General features: G+C 39.6%; 1 protein-coding gene across 5 annotated transcripts in view; it reads right to left on the bottom strand.

The window, feature by feature from the left end:
- Positions 1-12960, bottom strand: part of LOC308274910 (ankyrin repeat and KH domain-containing protein 1) — a gene marked incomplete at both ends in the record, with an annotated part of 154066 nt that overhangs the window by 88511 nt on the left and 52595 nt on the right. For 2 of the 5 annotated variants that reach the window (XM_080712876.1, XM_080712877.1), the window contains 2 exons: positions 2587-2688; positions 8808-8917. In XM_080712876.1, the coding sequence (XP_080569002.1) occupies positions 2587-2688; positions 8808-8917 (212 nt within the window). Of the gene's footprint in view, positions 1-2586; positions 2689-8807; positions 8918-12960 lie in introns of those variants that run through there. The other 3 variants (XM_080712874.1, XM_080712875.1, XM_080712878.1) reach the window with 2 other exon arrangements.

Here is a 12960-nt window from a genome sequence, read left to right as displayed (position 1 = left end):
TCCAACCCGATTTGGATTCTTTATTTTCAAACATGATCTCACTAGGTTGTGGAGTGCTTAGTAGCTAAGCCTGGCTACAAACCTGCAATTCTCCTGTCTCAGCCTCCCAAGTACAAGTACTTGCACCACCACTACCAGCTAAAAAATTTATTTTAGTTAGGCGTAGGTCATTTGTCATCCAATAGCAATTTATTCCTATTTAAAAATTACGACTAGTCATTGTGGGTTATACCTGTAATTCCGGTACTTGAGAGGCTGAGACAGAAACATGGCAAGATTGAGGACAGCCTGAGCAACTTAGTGAGATCTTGTCTCAAAATAAGAAGGGCAGGGGGATGTAGCTCATTATTAGAGCACCCTTGGGTTCAATATACAGTTCCAAAAACAAAACAAAAAAAGTAAATAAAAACAATTTAAAAAAAAACTAAGAAACTGCTCCTGAGTTTAAACAAATTTCTCTGGACTATAATAATTTTAAATCTGTCTGACTTTCAAAACCATCAGCCCAGCCTGGAAGCATACACTTGTAATCCCAGTACTTAGGAGGCTAAGACAAAAGGATCACAGATTCATGGCCAGTCTCAGCTACTTAGTGAGGCTCTCCGCAACTTGATGAGACTCTATTTCAAAAAAATAAAGAATAAAAAATAAAGTTGGAGCCGGGCATGGTGGTGCTCACTTGTAATCCCAGCATTTGGGAGGCTGAGTGAGAATGGAGGATCGCGGTTTGCAGACAGCTTCAACTACTTAGTGAGGCCCTCCGCAACTTAGTGAGACCCTGTTTCAAAATAAAGAATAAAAAATAGGGCAGGGGGTGTAGCTCGGAGGTCAAATGCCTCTGGGTTCCATCCCCAGACCCGCAAAAATAAATAAATAAATAAATTTGGGGGTGTAGCTCAAAAGTAGAATGCCTCTGGGTTCAATTTCCGGTTTTGGGGGGGGGGGATCAGGCACAAATTTCACATTTTTTCAAAAGAAAAAATGTTTCAAATGGACGAGTATTCACCTTCTCAAATATGGATTTCAGAATGAAATGGGAGGCGGCTTCTGAAGAAAAATTTAAACTTTATAGAAATTAGGTCATGAACAATAAATGTTCAAAACACTAATTGTGTATTAGTTTTTGGCTTACTAGAAAGAGGACTATATAAAAATATCACCTTCAGCCAGGCATGGTGGCGCATGCTTGTAATCCCCGCTCTTGGGAGGCAGAGACAGGAGGATCGCGCTGGTTCGGAGCCAGCCTCGCTGGCTTAAGAGACCCTGTTTCCAAATAAAAAATATAAAAAAATAGGTCTGGGAGTGTAGCCTGGAGGTAGAAGGGCTTCCAGGAACCCCAGTATCAAAAAATAAATAAATAAAAATAAAATAAAATATCACCTTCAATCTGGCTTTCAGATTTTTGATGAACAAAGTAAAAAACAAAAGATTTTATTTTATTTTATTTGCAGTACTGGGGATGGAACCCAGGGGCATTCTACCTCCGAGCTGTACCCCCAGCCCTATTTATATTTATTTTTTAATCTTTTTATTTATTTATTGGGTGGGGTGCTGGGGATGGAACCCAGAGGCTTTCTACCTTTGGGCTGCACTCCCAGACCTATTTTCTATTTTATCTGGAAACAGGGTCTCACTAAGTTGCTGAGAGACTCACTAAGCAGCTGAGGCTGCCTTTGAACCTCCTGTCTCAGCCTCAGAAGTGTTGGGATTACAAGTGTGCGCCACTACGCTCAGCAATCTTTTTATTTTTTGAAATAGGGTCTCACTGAATTGTGAAGGGTCTCACTAAGTAGCAGAGGCTGTCTGTGAACCAAGTTCCCCTGATCTCCACCTCCCAAAAGCTGGGATTACAAGTGTGTGCCACCATGTCTGGCCTACAAAGTATTTATAATTGAGACTTTCTGGAGTTTCCTCTTTCAACAAAGGAAAATGCAAAAGAACTATCTCAACAAGAAAATCTACTCTGTCTAAGAATTTTCTTTTAGAAATAATGTATAAAAAGAATACTAAGAAAAGAAACAACCTGTACTATAAATCTCTTTTTATTGTAACTTCAGAATCTTTTTTTATTTTCTTTTATTTATTTATTTTGTGTGTGTGTGGTACTGGGGATGAAATCCAGGGGCACTCTAATTCCAAGCTACATCTCCAGCCTTATTTTATTCTTTTATTTTGAAACTAGGGCTAAATTGCATAGGGCCTAAGTTGCTGAGACTGATCTCAAGCTTGTGATCCTCCTGTCTCAACCTTTCAAGTACTGGGATTACAAGTGTGTGCCACCATGCTCCACCACAATCTTTTATAATTAGAGAGGATTTCTGCCAGGCATGGTGGTACATGCCTGTAATACCACTACTTGAGAGGCTGAGATAGTAGGAGGATCTCAGGTTTGAGGAGAGCCTCAAAGAGTGAAACTCTCATCATCCTAGATCTTGTTTCCAAATAAGAAATAAAATTAGGCTGGGGGTGTGGCTCAAGGAAAGAATGCCTCTGGGTTCAATCCCCAATACAACAAAAAAGGGGGGTATTTCTTTTGTCACCCAGTGGGGTCCTAGAACTTCTCTGGTGAAATTCAAATACCTACATCTACTCTTTATATAATAGCTTACAAGCATCAAAGGCTACCCTCACCTGATGCTTGGCCGGATCTATGCCCTCCAAAATAGTCTTCATGTCCTCCTGCTTGTCCTGTGAAAGGAAAAAGAAGAACTCACGGATCTTATTCCAAAAATGAAAATCACATTTGGCCATGAAGACCTTGTGACTGGTACTTGAGGTGCTATGCTTGTCAACTCAGAATCTTCCACTAAAAAGATGCTCATGTGTAGTAATTATAATCTCATGAGTACGGTTTGATTTTTTTAGGGTATGATAATGTTGCTTTCTTCCAATAAAGCTGCAATAAAAATCTTATATAAAGTAGTCATTCTGATGAATTATTTGTACTCATGACTTTGTCTCAAATGCAACTAAAGACACAAAATAAAGAGCAACATTTAAAAATATCTAACCAAGCCTGGTGTGGTGGCCCAAGCTTATAATGCCAGCATTTGGGAGGCTGACATTGGAGGTTGAGATTGGAGGATTGTGGTTAGCAGACAGCCTCAGCTACTTACTGAAGTCTTTGCAACTCAGTGAGACCTGTTTCAAAATAAAGAATAAAAAATAGGGCTGAGGGTGTAGCTCAGCAGTAGAATGCCCCTCAGTTCCATCCCCAATACTGCCAAAAAAAAAAAAGTTTGGGGAAAATAATAAGAAAAATACTCTAAGATAATTAGTTATGCAACTTTCCCCTCTATAATAAGTATATTTAGTGCTTGCAATTTTAACTAAATAAGAACCTTCAAAAAACTTGAGAGACAGGATGTCGGTATTTTCATTAGATCTTTATTCCTGATAGAGAAAACACACCTAAAGATGAGACCAGTATATAACTGAGGAAAACAGAAATAGCTTCTCAGTCACTGACAAGTAAAGTCTCCAAATAAAAGAAATTTGGTCTACAGGTTTCACTCTAAGTTATTCCAATCTCCTACCTGAGTGAGGTGCATGATCCTAAGAGAATTTGTGTTTCTATGAAATAGATTTAGTAAGAAAGTATTCAAAGATGTTTATATGAATTAAAAAATCTGATTGTTAAGGCTTGCTTCCTCTCCCTGACCCTTCCCACATTTTCAACTACTAGCAAGCCTCATTCAGACATAAACAATAAGCACAAAGTATCCAACATGAAACTTATGAAGTCCTTCCAAAAACAGAAACAGAATAAAATTTTAGTCAAGTATTCTCCTATATTTCCTAATAGAGAGAACACATGAAGCTGGGCGTGGTGGCGCATACATATAATCCCAGCATTTGGGAGGCTGAGACAGGAGGATCCGGGTTCACGGCCAGCCTCAGCTACTCTTAGTGAGGCCCTCTGCAACTCAGTGAGACCCTGTTTCAAAATAAAAGAATAAGCTGGGTGTGGGGGTGCACGCTTGTAACCCCAGCACTCCGGAGGCTGAGACCGGAGGATTGTGGTTCTTGGACAGCCTCAGCTACTTAGTGAGGCCCTTTGCAACTCAGTGAGACCCTGTTTCAAAATAAATAATAAAAATAGGGCTGAGGGTGCAGCACGGGAGTAGTATGCTCCTGAGTTCCATCCCCAGTACTACAAAAATAAAAATAAATAAAAACAAGTTCGAAAAGGAGAAAATTAAGTCTTTGCTCAGGCATGGTATTGCATGCCCGTAGTCAAACAGCCAGCCAGCAATGTGGCAGTGCGTGCTTACTCTCCCAGTCCTTAGAAGACTGAATCAAAAGGGTCACAGGTTCAAGAACAGCCTCAGCAACAAGGTCTCAATAGATTAAGGAAGGTTTCACTAAGATGCTAAGACTGTCCTCAAACCAATCCTTCTGTCTCAGACTCCCAAGTACTGAGATTATAACCATGCACCACCACATCTAGCTAAATTTCAGTTGTGTTTTGTTTTGTTTGTGGTACTGGGAACTGAACCCAGATGAATTCTACCTCTGAGCTACAATCCCAAACCAATATTCATTCATTCATTCATTTTTACTTTTTTGTGGTACTGGGGATTGACTCCATAGGCATTCTACCTCCAAGTTATACCCCCAGCCTGATTTTTTTTTTTAATTTCTTATTTGAAAACAGGGTCTAGTTAAATTGTTGTCTGTTTGTTAGTTGTTTGATTGTTACTTGTGAGTCAATTAAGTCTAGCCTAGGCCGGGTGCAGTGGCACACGCTTGTAATCCCAGCATTAGGGAGGCGGAGATTAGAGAATCGTGGTTTGCAGATAGCCTCAGCTACTTAGTGAGGCCCTCTACAACTAAGTGAGACCCTGTTTCAAAATAAAGAATAAAGCCGGGCGTGGTGGCGCACGCTTGGGAGGCAGAGACAGGAAGATCGCGCAGGTTCGAAGCCAGCCACGTGCGCTGGCTTAGAAGACCCTGTTTCCAAATAAAAATGTAAAAATAGGTCTGGGAGTGTAGCCCGGAGGTAGAAAGGCTTCCAGGAACCCCAGTACCACCAAAAAATAAAAATAAAAAATAAAGAAAAAAAATAGGGCAGGGAGTGTAGTAGCTCAGAGGTAGAATGACCCTGGGTTCCATCTCCAACCCAGGAAAAAAGGAAAAATAAAAAATAATATATTTCATAACAAATTTTTAATTCAGTCAAAATCAGTTCCTATATATTAGTGCACATTTAACAACAGTTCTTTAATTTTGTCAGAGCCCTCAACAAAAAGGTTAAGAGTGATTTTTTTTTTTTTTTTTTTTTGGTGGTGGTACTGGGGTTCCTGGAAGCCCTTCTACCTCCGGGCTACACTCCCAGACCTATTTTTACATTTTTATTTGGAAACAGGGTCTCCTAAGCCAGCGCGCGCGGCTGGCTTCGAACCTGCGCGGCTGGCTTCGAACCTGCGCGATCCTCCTGTCTCCGCCTCCCAAGCGCGGGGATTACAAGCGTGCGCCACCACGCCCGGCAAAAGAGTAATTTTTTTTATAGAAAAATGGAAGAAGGAAAAGACTAGATAAGAATTCAGAGGATAAGAGTACTAAATTTGGCTACAGCATCTAAGATTTATCCTAGATGCTATTTATTTCACATGATGCATTACTTCAATTTCTAAATTTCAGAGATGGCCCAATGCAACTCTAAAAAGACAATAAAAGCATAAGACTGAAATCTAGTTCTCTCTGACATATTTTCATACAAAAACAGTACACCCAGAAATTTTACTAATAGTTAGGCATGGTGGCGCACACTTGTAATCCCAGCATTCAGGAGGCTGAGACCAGAGGATTGTGGTTCACGGACAGCTTCAGCTACTTAGTGAGGCCCTTTGCAACTCAGTGGGACCCTGCATCAAAGTAAAAAATAAAAAAATAGGGCTGGGGGCGCAGCTTGGAGGTGGAATGCTCCTGGGTTTCATCCCCAAGTACCACAAAAAAAAAAAAAAGAAAGAAAGAAATTTTACTGATAAAGCAGATTCCCATTCATAAAAACAAATGATAGCATAATTACAAGTATACACTTATTTTATTGTATTTTTTTTGTGGTACCAGGAGTGGGGGGGGGGGGGCACCGGAGCTTTCTACCTCCAGGCTATACTCCCAGGCCTATTTTATACTTTATTTGGAAACAGGGTCTTACTAAGTTGCTGAGAGCCTAAGTAGCTGAGGTTGGCTTTGAACCTGTATGATCCTCCTGTCTCAGCGTCCCAAGCGTGGGGATTACAAGCCTGTGCCATCACACCTGGCTACATTTATTTTAATCAGTTATTTTCCAACAGTGTTCTCAGGTGTCTATTTGGGAACACTTGTTGAAAATTATTTAAAAGACAATACAATCTGAGCTGGGGGTGCATGTTTGAAATCCCAGCATTTGGGAGGATTGTGGTTTGAGGCCAGCCAGCCTCAGCTACTTAGTGAAACCCTTTGCAACTCAGTGAGACCCTGTTTCAAAATTAATAAAAACTAGAGCTGGGGGTGTAGCTCAGAGTTAGAATGCCTCTGAGTTCCATCCCCAATACTGCATAAACAAACAAACAAACAAACAAACAAACAAATAAATGGCCATGCTTAGCTGGGCATGGTGGTGTATGCTTGTAATCCCAATACAGGCTGAAACAGGAGTACTGCAGGTTCAAGGCAAGCATCAGGAAGTAGTGAGACTCTCATCAACCTAGTGAGCCACTTTCAAAATAAAATATAAAAATAGCACTAGGGGTGTAGCCCACAGGTAAAATGATTCGAGTTAACTCTCTAGGACCAAACAATAAACTAAAATAAAAAATAAAATGTAATCTTATAGTTTTTTGAATAACTGAAACAAATAAAGTTAATCTTTATACTTATAGCTATTTATGTCTCATACTTTTAAAAAAAAAAAATATGAAGCCGGAAGTGGTGGCACACGGATTGTAATCCCCGTGCTTGGGAGGCTAAGACAGGAGGATCGCACAGGTTCGAAGCCAGCCTCAGCTACTTAGTGTGTGTGTGTGTGTGTGTGTGTGTGTGTGTGTGTGTGTGAATTCTAGGAGAAACTCTTAAAAGCAGTTTAAAGCATACTCACAAAATAAACCAAGGCATAAATTTCAGCATGATTAAATAGTAAAATTGTTAATTAAGCCAGGCAGGGCGATGCATAATTGTAATCCCAGTAGTTGAAAGACTAAGGAGGATCGCGGTTCATGGCCAGCCTCAGGTACTTAGTGAGACCCTCTGTAACTTAGTGAGACCCTGTTTCAAAATAAAAAATAAAAAATAGGCCAAGTGTGAGGGAGCATGTTTGTAATCCCAGTACAGGAGGATTCTGAGTTTGTGAACAGCCTCAACTACTTAGTGAGGCCCTCCACAACTTAGTGAGACTCTGTTTCAAAATAAAGAGTTAAAAATAGGACATGGGGTGTAGCTGAGATAGAATGCTTCTGCATTCAGTCCCCAGTACCACAGGGGGAAAGAGGGAGAATCCCTGATTATATTATTTATAATTTTCTATTATTGTAAGAATTATTACAAATGTGAACATGCCATCTAATTTGAAATGTTTAAAAGCCAACACAGAAAATACTAAAAGAACAGAAAAAGAAGAGAACATTGCAATGTTAGGACAATGATGAACAATAGAAGCTTTGTTTAAATATTTAATGAGTGAAACAAAAAATATCAAAGTGATTTGAAAGTTATTATACTCTATGAACACATAATTGAATTTATGATATATTTAATAAAGGGCAGTTTAAAAAGTACAGGAAGCTGGATGTGGTAGTGCACACTTGTAATCCCAGAGCTTGGGATGCTGAGACAAGAGGATCATACAGGTTCAAAGCCAGTCTCAGCTACTTAAATAAAAAAATAAAGTATAAAACAGGTCTGAGAGTATAGCCCGGAGGTAGAAAAGTCTTTGGGTTCCACCCCCAGTACCACCAAAAAACAAAACATAAAACATACAGTTTTACCTAGGAAAAAGAACAATATACTTTTTTTTTTTTGGTGGTACTGGGGTTGGAACCCAGTGGCATTCTACCTCTGAGCTACACTCTCAGTCCTATTTTTTATCCTTTATTTTGAAACAGGGTCTCTTTTGAGTTGCAAAGGGCCTCACTAAATAGCTAAGGCTGGCCACAAACTACAATCCTCCTATCTCAGCCTCCCAAATGCTAGAATTACAAGCGTGTGCCACCATGCCTGGCTCAATATACAATTATTAAATACTAAATATTTTCAAATGTTTTTTCTTGTGTGGTATAGAAATTGAACTCAAGGGCACTCTACTACTGAGCTACATCTGTCCTTTTCTTTTTTATTTTGACACAGGGTCTTTTTTTTGGGGGGGGGGTGTCTGGGGATGGAACCCAGAGGCATTTAACCTCCAAGCCACACCCCCTGCCCTAATTTTTATTCTTTTTTTATTTTTGAAACAGGGTCTAAGTTGCAGAGGGCCTCACTAAGTAACTGAGGCTTTCTGCGAACCCTGATCCTCCTGTCTCAGCCCCTGAATGTTGGGATTACAAGAGTGTGCCACCATGCCCGGTGACAAAGGGTTTTATTAGGTTGCCCAGGCTGGCCTAAAACTTGCAATCCTCCTGCCTTAGGCTCCCAAGTAGTTGATATTACTGTTATATACTTGAGTTTAAGCATTTAATAGATACAACAACTACAAGTAACCACTTCTTAAAAAGTGATTTTTACATAAGATAGGAAAATCATTGGTCTGTACTAGTATTTTTTAAATGTTAAATATGAATGGACAAGTATTAACATTCACGCAAAAATATTTGAATTTTAAAATATCTTACTAAATCAGCTCCTGCTTGAAGTAAAACATCTGCAACATCTGTGTGTCCATTTTCACAAGCATAAGTTAGGGCTGTGTCTCCTGTTGCTGTTGTAGCATGCACATTAGCACCTAACAAAGAAAAATCACATATTTACTTTGTGAACAATACAATTATATTAGAGAGTTCAATTTTGCAGTCTGTTGAAATTGAAAAATTAAAATTGTGACAATATCTTCAGAATGCATTAAGTATCCTCATTCATTTTTTTTTTTTTTTCTCTCTTTCTTGGATTGAACCTAGGGCTATTCTACACCTTAGGTACATCCTCAGCCCTATTTTATTTGCTATTTGGAAACAAGCTCTCACAAAGTACTGAGGGACCTGCTAACGTGGTGAGACTGCCTCAAACCTGCAGTCCTCCTGTCTCAGTCTCCCAAGTATTAGAGATGAAAGGTGTGTGCCACAAAACCCAGGTCCTCATTTTCTTTCTTATGTGCTACAAAAATGTTTTAGTTACATAAAAAAGAACTAAAACAAATGTGTGTGTGTGCGCGCGCGTGTGTGTAACTGGTAATTGAACCAAAGGTGCTCTACAACTGGGCTACACTACTGAATTATTTTTTAATTTTTGATACTAGGAGTTGAACCTAGGGGCTTCTACCTCTAAGCACCATTCTCAGCTTCATTCCTCACCTCACTTTTAGTTTTCATTTTGAAACTGGGTCTTGCTAAGTTGCTGAGGTTGGCCCTGAGTCAGCGATCCTTCAGTCTAAGCCTCCTAAGTACTGAGATTACAGGTGTGTGTCAGCGTACTCAGCTCTAAACCAAACCAAATGATTACAAAAACTCAGAAATTTCCATATACATTTTTCTTTTCTTTTCTTTTCTTTTTTTTTTTTTTTTGCAGTACTGAGGATAGAACCCAGAGGCATTCTACCTCCGAGCAACACCTCCAGCTCTAGTTTTTATTCTTTACCTTGAAACAGGGTCTCACTGAGTTGCAAAGGGCCTCACTAAGTAGCTGAGGGTGTCCACAAACCACAATCCTCCTGTCTCAGCTTCCCAAATGCTGGGGTTACAAGCATGCGCCACTATGCCCAGCTTCCATATACATTTCTTTTTTTGTTTGTTTTCGCAGTACTGAGGATGGATCTCAGATACATTGTACCTCTGAGCTACACCCCCAGCCCTATTTTTTATTCTTTATTTTGAAACAGGGTCTCATTGAGTTGCAAAGGGCCTAAGTAGCTGAGGCTGTTCTCAAACTGTGATACTCCTGTCTCAGCCTCCCAAATTCTGGGATTACAAGCATGTGCCACCATGCCTAGATTCTGTATACATTTCTAATAAGATTTTATTTTAAGGAATAAAAGATCTGTAAAAAAAAAAAAAGTTAAAACATATTCGGAAAACATATTAGTAGTGTTGTTTTGTATTCTAAGACAGTTTTATGAATATTGTAGTATAAATCAAATTTGGCTCTAAACCAAAATTCATGTCCTGGTTAAGAGAAAACAAATATATAATATTGTTGAGTTTAAGTTAAAAACTCTGATTCTGAGCTGGAAGTACTGAAAAAATTCATGATATTTATTTATTTATTGGTGGTACTGGGGTTCCTGGAAACACTTCTGGGCTACACTCCCAGACCTATTTTTTTTTTTTTAGTATATTTTTATTTGGAAACAGGGTCTCTTAAGCCAGCGAGGCTGGCTTCGAACCTGTGCGATCTTCCTGTCTCTGCCTCCCAAGCGCAGGGGTTACAAGTGTGCGCCATCACGCCCGGCTGTTTTGTTTTTTATCTATAAGGAAAATTCAATCCAGGCATGGAAGTGTACAACTATAATCCCAATACTTGGGAGGCTGAGACAGAAGAATCACAGGTTTGATGCCAGCCTCAGCAACTTGGAAAGCTCTCAGCAACTTAGCAAGACCACGTTTCAAAATAAAAAATAAAAGCCAGGAGTAGTGGTGCACACTTATAATCCAAGCATTTGGAAGGCTGAGACAAGAATCTCATGGTTCACAGACAGCCTCAGGTACTTAGTGAGGCCCTTTGCAATTCAAACCCTGTTTCAAAATAAAGAATAAAAAACAGGGCTGGAGGTGTCGCTTGGAGGTAGAATGCCCCTGGGTTCCTGGAAATACAGCTCAGAAACAGAATGGTCAAGTTTAACCTACACACACAAAAGAATAAAATGAAATAAAGAATACTGCTATTAATAATAATAAAAGAAATATTGAAGCCAGACATAGTACACATGCTTGTAATTGCAGTACATGGGAGGCTAACACAGGAAGCTCGCAGGTTCATGACGAGCCTCAGCAACTTAGTGATGCCCTGTTTCCAAGTAAATAATAAAATAGGGCTGGGGACATAGCTCAGAGGTAGAATGCCCCTGGATTTAAGTCTCAGTACCCCCCCCACAAAAAAAGAAAATTGGGTGTGGTAGCACATGCTTGTAATCCCAGTATTTGGGAGGCTCTAACAGGAGGATCATAGGTTTGAGGACAGCGCCAGCAAGCAGTGAGACCATGTTTCCAAATAAAAATAAAAATAGGACTGGAGGTATAACTCAGAGGTAGAATTTCCCTGGGTTCAACCCCCCCCCCCAAAATAGAGAGAAAAATTAAAGCTGAGCTATATTTAAATTAGTATTAGCCGGGCGTGGTGGCACACACTTGCAATCCCCATGGTTGGGAGGCTGAGATAGGAGGATCACACAGGTTCAAAGCCAGCCTCAGCTGGCTTAAGAGACCCTGTTTCCAAATAAAATCTAAAATAGGCCTGGGAGTGTAGCCCGGAGGTAGAAGACCCCTGGGTTCCATCCCTAGTACCACCAAAAAAGGGAAAAAATAAATAAATAAGATAAATTAATATTAACAGTAAAAGTTCTAAAAGTTTGACTGGTTTTGCTAAATATTTTTTCTTTAGATTTATTTTTATATATGAGGTTTTAAATATTTCAGACTTAGAAAAATGTGAAAAGTTGTATTTTATTTCTAACACATATAACCGTTATATCTGGATAAGATTTTGTCATACTCTATAAAATGGCAAATATTGTATATAATATTTATTGCTTACTATTGCTTAAGAATAAATAAACCAGTATGTGGGAGGCTGAAACAGGAGGATCATAGGTTTGAGGTCAGCCTCAGTAACTTAGTAATACCCTGCTTAAAAGTAAAATAGGGCTCTGGGTGTAGCTCAGAGGTAGAATATCTCTGGGTTCACATCCCAGGCCAAAAATAAAACTAAACTAATGAATAAACCTCAAATATTTTATAACTAAGCACTCTGCCCAAAGAAATTAATTCCTTTTTTATTCAAACAACTTAGAAATGTTAAGAAATGAACATACTTAAAAGTATGTCAGCCAGGTGTGGTGACATATGCCTGTAATCCCAGTACTTGGGAGGCTGAAACAGGTGCATCACAGACTGAAGGACAGCCTCAGCAAGTAGAGAGACTCTCATCAACCTAGTAAGACCCTGTCTCAAAATAAAAATTAAAAAATAGAACTCGGGGTGTAGCTTGGCAGTAGAATACTCCTGCGCTCAATCACTAGTACCAAAAACTAACAAAAAGTATCTTATCAGCCAAGCTTTGTGGCACATGCCTGTAATCCCAGTACTTGGGAGACTCAGAAGGCTCACAAATTCTAGGCTAGACGCAGCAACTTGGTGATACTCCCTTTCAAAATAAAAATAAGGTAGGGGTGTTTCTGAGAGGTAAAATGCCCTGTGTTAAATCCCCAGTACACAGAAAGAGAGTGTGTGGGAGGGAAGGAGGACAGATTGGGGGGGGGGGTAATCTCATCATCCCCAGCTCGTTTTTTTTTTCTTTCTTTCTTTCTTTCTTTCTTTTTTTTTTTTTTTTTTTTTTTTTTGTGGTACTTGGAACCCAGGGGCATTTTATCTCCGAGTTACATCCCCAGCCCTATTTTTTATTCTTTATTTTGAAACAGGGTCTCACTGAGTTGCAAAGGGCCTAAGTAGCTGAGGCTGTCCGTGAACTTTGATCCTTCCATCTCAGCCTTCCAAATGCTGAGATTACAAGTGTGTGCCACCACACCAGGCCTCCTACCTCTTTTTATTAATAGAAACTAAGTAGGAGAAACTAGCTTTTCCCTGAAGCCACAAACTATGAACAGAGAGAGGTGGATGA

The sequence above is a fragment of the Muscardinus avellanarius genome, assembly GCF_963383645.1.
Source record: "Muscardinus avellanarius genome assembly, chromosome: 1".
NCBI lineage: Eukaryota > Metazoa > Chordata > Mammalia > Rodentia > Gliridae > Muscardinus > Muscardinus avellanarius.
The sequence above is the reverse complement of the archived record's forward strand: the minus strand, read 5'-3'. Positions and strand labels throughout refer to the sequence as shown.